General features: G+C 34.0%; 1 protein-coding gene across 1 annotated transcript; it reads right to left on the minus strand.

Annotated features, from left to right (window-relative positions):
- Positions 1-1,290: 1,290 nt before the first annotated feature.
- LOC131653700 (peroxisome biogenesis protein 22) lies at positions 1,291-4,833 on the minus strand. Its single transcript, XM_058923960.1, has 8 exons — positions 4,528-4,833; positions 3,674-3,913; positions 3,509-3,556; positions 3,323-3,379; positions 3,130-3,231; positions 2,556-2,621; positions 1,834-1,935; positions 1,291-1,718 (listed from the first exon to the last, which is right to left on the minus strand). Exons 1-8 carry the CDS (start codon positions 4,645-4,647, stop codon positions 1,614-1,616), a joined length of 840 nt encoding a protein of 279 aa, XP_058779943.1. The 5' UTR covers positions 4,648-4,833; the 3' UTR covers positions 1,291-1,613.
- Positions 4,834-6,697: the final 1,864 nt, after the last annotated feature.

The following is a 6,697-nucleotide window of genomic DNA, read 5'->3' on the forward strand; positions in this document are numbered from 1 at the left end:
GGATAATCTGGATTCCAATTTCTGAATTAATGGTTCTGACTGTACAACCCAGACTACATGCGAACAAGAACTAGAGAGCACATAATAGAGCATGTGAACCCTATAAGCTATAGTGCTCAAAAACAAAATGCAAGGAAGTTTAGGACAAACACAACAAACAATTCTATTGCATTTAAGACTAAATTATCGTACCTATAGGCTATTTAGGTAATGCATGCATGTGAAATCAAAAAAGAAAAGAGAATGAACAACTTACCAATTCAGTGGAGGGGGCTACAAATAAGTGCAATGCAGAGGAGTAGAGAAGTGATAAGCTTAAATGCAATTGACATAAACTATGAGAAAACTTAAACAGAAGCGTCTGGATTCCAATCTTCGGATTAAATCTAAATTTTAGAATCCAGATTGGTTTGAAAATTGTGTGATTTTAATTCTAATTTGAAAGTGATCTTTTAAGCGCACCTGATTTCAATCTGCGGAATTTTTTAACATAATGCTTTGAGTGTTATTTCCAATCTCCTAAGATGGTATGTGTTTTAAGTGCACCCGGATTTTCAAATTCAGAATTGAGGGTTTTTTTAAATTATAAAATTTTGTAAATCATGGTAGATTGACACCAAATCGTAAGGGTGTGTTTGGATTGGCGGTGGTCAGAATTGATTCTAGTAGAATTGAGTTTGGTAGAATTGATTCTAGCAGAATTGAGTTTAGCAGAATTGATTTATGTTTGGATACATTTTTGTAAAAGTGAGTTGAATAATAAATTACAGTGTAAAAATCATCCAGAATCAATTCTGGAGGCAGAAGCTACAAATTCTAGCTTCAAGTAGAATCAATTCTGGAGACAGAATCAATTCTACTTTTGTCAAACCAAACATCTTAAAATTATCCAAAATTAATTCTTCACCTCTAGAATTGCTTTTGCCCTTTTCAAAAGCCAAACCAAACATGCACTAAGTAGGCCACCAAAATAACAAAAGGAATAATGTGCAATGATTTTCAACAACCATTACCACCATAAAGTGCTACTTATGTGTCACTTAGAGTAGACTTTAATTAAAGCATAGAATTTTGCTTTTTGCAATGTGATACCTTTAATAGTTTAAACTAAAGACACACGTACAAATAAATTTTGTTTGAGCATTTATTTGTGAAAACATGCACAACTAGTCCTTGGTTTTCTTAATTGCCAGATTTAAAAATAAATTTTATTTATTAAATATATTTAAAATTCAATACAACATTATTTATTACCTTTGTTAATGAAACTTTTACATTGGCAAGAAGTAATGGATAGAATACAAACATCTAATATAAATTGCTACTTTGTTGGTTCAAAATGTCTGAATCTAATGCACAAATTTTGAAACAAAATGTAAACAAAGAAAACAATGTAAACTTCTTCCTCAAAGCATCATCATACACATGCACAGAAACAGGTCTTTCACTAACCTAGGGTGAGAGAACCCATCAAAGCTTGAAGAAAATCTAACCTAGTTTTCTCATCGACCTAGAAAAAACGTATGGTTGAAGGTTGAATCCAAGATGCAGACAGAAACCAAGCCAGTAGAGACATTTATGAGTAACATGTGATTAGTAGTGTTTTGTGGTTTTCATGCGGATCCGAAGAAGAGTTCCAAGGTTGGAGCACTGAACACATTAGCTGCAGTTCGTTCTGTTTTATAAGGCGATACGTGGAGCTGATACTTGATAAACCTCTGCCACATCATTTGTTGTAATCATTAGAAAGACATCATAACATAAGTGAACAAATAATGTTATGGTTATTAGTAATTTACTAGGTGAATGGTGTCGAGATATAAAGAAACATACAGCTAACTGAGTGACGATTTCGGGATTTGTATCGATATGCCAATCTGGTTCCAATTGCCGAACAAATGACGAGCGTCCATTCTCAGTGCTGCTGAAGAGAACCTGCATAGAGGACAAAAAGGTTATTTCTAAGATATGCCAATTTGTATCGATATGCACAAGTAGGCAGCAAGTGTTTTGTCGAACTAGTGGACATTTACAGCATTCATTAGATACACAAGACAAACATTTGCATAAAATCACAATTTTGTCTGAGTATTTGTTGTCGTCTAATTTTTGTGACATTTCTAACAAGACAAGAAACTATAACTCTTGCAGGTATCGAAATTTCAGATTATAAGGTTGTCTTGAAAAGAGCATAAACAACCAGCAAATGACCACAAACATGTATCATTATGGATTCAATAATTATGCATTGCCAGTATTTTCCCATAATGTTATTACTACTTTAGAGTATTCATGTTTACTTTGCACACTGATTTTGAGTCTTTGCAACAGCAGATATCCCGCTTTCCGCAATCGCATTTTAGGGGGTCAGTGCAACGCGACGATATCTGACATTAACGACATAGGCTCACCACAAAAGGATTACTTCATAAAGTGGAAAAGTACTTTTTTATACGCAAACTTGGCTGACAAAAAATGCAGCACTGCCCAGCAAGAAGGTAGCTATGTTCTAAAAAGAAAAACACAACACAACTGTCTGAAGTGTGTTCACATACCTTGTCCTTGACCAAACCACCTGAAGTGAATACCCCCGCTTCTTCTAACGCAACAAGAACTCTTTTCTGCAGAAATAATCAATACATAAAGTGTAAACAGTTTAACAATATGGTATGCTACAACAGGTTAGCAAGAAGAGTAATTGGCCTGCAATCAATTTTTTGTTTGAAATCTGAGACTAATAGCTGTAAAAAATATATAATCTCTCTCTCTTTCAACTAGCTCAAAATAGCAGATGTGAGATATCAGTAACTTAATGGTATGTGTGATTTCACGTCAGGAAAAAACCATAAAATAATAACGAAATTTCAAATATCTACTGTTTCATTGACAATGGTGACAACAAAAGTTCCAAATGCTGAACCTTAGGTAAGTGTTTTTGCTTCAAGCAACTATAACACATCTCACTGAGTTCAACTTTACAGAACCAGTTGGTTGTTTTTAAAATATTGATAACACTGGAAAATGGTGAGTTTACAGCATATATAACATGACAAATTGTGCATCAGTTTCATTAACTTCATTAGATAAGATGTGATGAGTGATTGATTTATGCTGACAAAGGACACACACCTCACTTTCATCATCCAGAACCCGTTCCATGAGATATAAATCGCAGTATTTAGTTATTTCCAACAATACTTCTAGCACCGAGGATCTCACAGTTGCTTGTTTCTGCCGAAAACAGAATGAACATCATTGATATCTTTTTGGGTTGATGTCGTCATTATGAAACAAAAATATAAGAAAGAACAAGAGTCACCACCTGAAGCTCCTCTGGACTGCTTTCCTCGAGAATCACTCCAAGCAGACGGCATGTTACCTACATACAACTCATTGGTCATAGAAGTCGGGAAACACGGGGCAAACCAATGCTTAACATCTAACAGCACAAACTTGAAACAAAATGTTTTTTGTGCCATCAAAGATATGAGTGAATATGTTTAATTACCTTTCTTCCTTCACTCAACTTCTGCCTCACTATCTGCCCCAAGGTTGGCTGAAAAAGTTTTAAAAAAATCAAACTTTATTATAAAAACACAGCTCAAGCTGCTGTCAATTAATCCAAAAACATTCGTGAATTGCCTGAATTCGTGTAAAACAAAAAACAGAATACCTTGACAGGTTGAAAGAACTCATCCACAACATTTTGTGCCCTTGATTCATCTGAAGGTAAACAAGCATCAGAAGGAACAACCGATGCATTTGAATGTGTGCTGCTGACTCCAGGATTACTAGTTGCACCACCCTGCCGTTTTCTTTGCCTCCCTTGATTATCACTCGGAGACCTCAACAGCCTCCACGTGAAAACAATAGCAACAGCAAGACCAGCAACCGCCCCAATAGTGCGTATATCCTAATACCAAGTACAATGTCACAAGGTTCGGATTATTTCCACAAGTTTAATTTTGATACACAATTTGTATAAAAAGTTCTATACTCAACAAATCATACGTGCGAGTTTAAACATAGTTATGATTCAAGTCCGACATTTTTAATACTCCTCAAGTACACATGCTCTACAAAAAGACCAAAACATTTATACTACTTAAACCGTACCTAATGCAATATAATAATGAAAATTAGGTCAAAAACTTTTCCCCATTTTGACAATAACCATGATTCATAAAAAAAAAAAAAAATCATTTTTTCTAGTTTCTACGCACACCCAACATTAAATTAAACTCAGCAAAAAAACCCAGTTCAGTTTTCTAACAAAAAAACAAACTTTCTGTCTTTGAGTTAAGAATTATCCAACCCTGGTTCCAATAATTCAATCAAAGATAAAAGGGGCAAAGAATTTCATAAAAAATCGAAATTTCAAACAATCATAAACAGGAACATACAATTACGAATTCGACAAGCAAACAACAATAATAATATGTCCATGTCATACATCAGATCCAATAGAATGATCAATATTGGAAGAGAAAAAAAGAAGGTAAAATTGAGGGTAAGAGAGAGAAATACGAGGTTATGGAAAGAGAGGTTGAAGAGATCGGAGATCTTGAAGGTAACGTAAGCTCCGAAACGTTTGATGAGGTGAAAGAGGTCTTGTTTGGAGGCATCATCCTCACCAGACGCGGCCATGTTTCACCGTTGGCCTGACCGGAATTTGCAGAAATGAATGAATGATTTGGAAGAGAAAAAGAAGAAAGTTTTTTGTTTGTGTTGTGATGTGTTGTGTCTCCGTTTGCCGTCAACCACTGGTATGAGCTGTCGTGAAAGGTTCAATGTTTTTTGTTGTTCCGAACTCCAATTCCATCAATTTACCATTTTCATTTTTTAGTAATATCTTATCTTATGTACTACTATGTGACATGTCCTAGGTTAAAAGATATGAAAGTAAGTCATCATGTTTTTAACTTTAAAATAATCATTGGAAAAAAAATGCACCATTTTATTGTAAAATCATACTGATATTTTTAAATTAGTTGTATAAATAATAAATTTTTATTAGATAATAATGTAAAATTATTTTATATCATCACTATAATGTTTTTAGGCTTTGTTTGGAAGTTTAGAGAAAAAGAAAAGGAAGGGTTTCGAAAATGATTTTTTTAAAGAATATAGAGAATTTTTTAATATTTTATGAATTTTTTTTAGAATGATAAAACAATGTTTATCATTAGTATATATTTAATTTTTGAAATACTATGATAGCAAAAACTCTAATACAAATTTCAGATTCCAACCTCTAGGAGCTTGTTTGAAACGTATACCTCTTATTGTAATGAACCGTTAAGAAACGTATACAAATTCAGTAGGTTATTCTAATACAAATTCTAAAACAATGTACCTCATTTCTTTCTGATTCTTTTTCACAAATTCAGTAGGTTGTGAAACGTATACCTCTTATTGTAATGAACCGTTAAGAAATGCATATTTCACATCCAGATGCATTAGAGGCCAATTTCTATTTGCAGCTATAACAACAACTAATCTGATTGTTTCATGTTTAGCTACAGGAGCAAACACTTCAAAATAGACTAAACTAGATTTCTATAGAAATCCTCTAGCAACTAACCTTGATTTGTGTTTGCCAATTGATCTATATAGATTCAATTTTATCTTGAAAACCCATCTAACACTGATGGTTTTCTTCTCCTTTGGAAGCCCAACCAACTCCCAAGTCTTTTTTTACTCTATAGCCTCAAGTTCTTTTTTTCATGGCCTTCCGCCACATTTTCTTCTTGAGAGCTTCTTCAGTACCAATTGGTTCAGAGTTTACTAACATGGCACACTTAAGGATTACTCCTTCAGAATCTATCTTATTATCTTGCAACATGTCAAACTCTGCAAATTTTCTTGGTATTTATATGATTCGTTGTGGCCTCTAAACTTGTTAAGAATCTTCTTCAAGTTCTGGAACAATATCAGAATACTTGACCACCTTCAGAAGTTAGACCACCTTTAGACACTTGACCCTCTTCAAAGGTTTGACCACTAGATTCTGGATCATCATCAGAATCTGGATCAGAATCAGATTCACCTTCAGAATCAGATTCGTCTTCTAACTCTGACATATCTTCAGAGTCTTCTTCAGAATCATACTCAACTTTAGCTTTAGAGTCATCTTTTGACACTGACTCATCTTCAGAGGCAGAATTACCTTAAAATTCATAAGTATCTTCAAAATTTAGCTCAGGTACTGATTGAGTTTTGCTTCAACCCCATGCTTCTGATTCTTTCACAATGACATATTTGCTGACTTCAACCTTATTAGTGATTGGGCATTAAGCTTATATACACATGTATTATGATACCCAATCAACAATATTATTTTGCTTCTATCATCCACTTTCTTTCTAGTAGAACTTCAAACATGTTTGTAACAAACTGAACCAAATACCCTAAAATGAATCACACTTTGCTTATCTTCAGTCCACTTCTCAAAAGAAACAGTTTCTTTCAGCTTCTTCATTGGACACCAATTGAGCACATATGTTGAAGTGACAACAGCTTTTCCTCACACAGTGTGAGGGATCTTTTCTCTTTCAGCATGCTCCTTGTCATATCAAGCAAATTTGTATTTATTCTTTCAGCAAGACCATTATGTTGAGGAATGTATGGAGAAATCACCTCGTGCTCAATTCCATTCTCCTCGCACAACTTCTTAAACTCTGTAGAGTTATACTCA

The sequence above is a fragment of the Vicia villosa genome, linkage group LG2, assembly GCF_029867415.1.
Source record: "Vicia villosa cultivar HV-30 ecotype Madison, WI linkage group LG2, Vvil1.0, whole genome shotgun sequence".
Lineage (NCBI taxonomy): Eukaryota > Viridiplantae > Streptophyta > Magnoliopsida > Fabales > Fabaceae > Vicia > Vicia villosa.

Bases quoted from the DNA above. Each gene is read 5' to 3' on its own strand.
- LOC131653700 (XM_058923960.1), bottom strand. From the start codon at position 4,647: ATGGCCGCGTCTGGTGAGGATGATGCCTCCAAACAAGACCTCTTTCAC. The intron at 3,557-3,673 runs GTATTCTGTTTT...AAACTTTTTCAG, and splicing joins AGTTCTTTCAACCTGTCAAG to CCAACCTTGGGGCAGATAGT. The intron at 3,380-3,508 runs GTAATTAAACAT...AGTTGTATGTAG, and splicing joins AGTTGAGTGAAGGAAGAAAG to GTAACATGCCGTCTGCTTGG.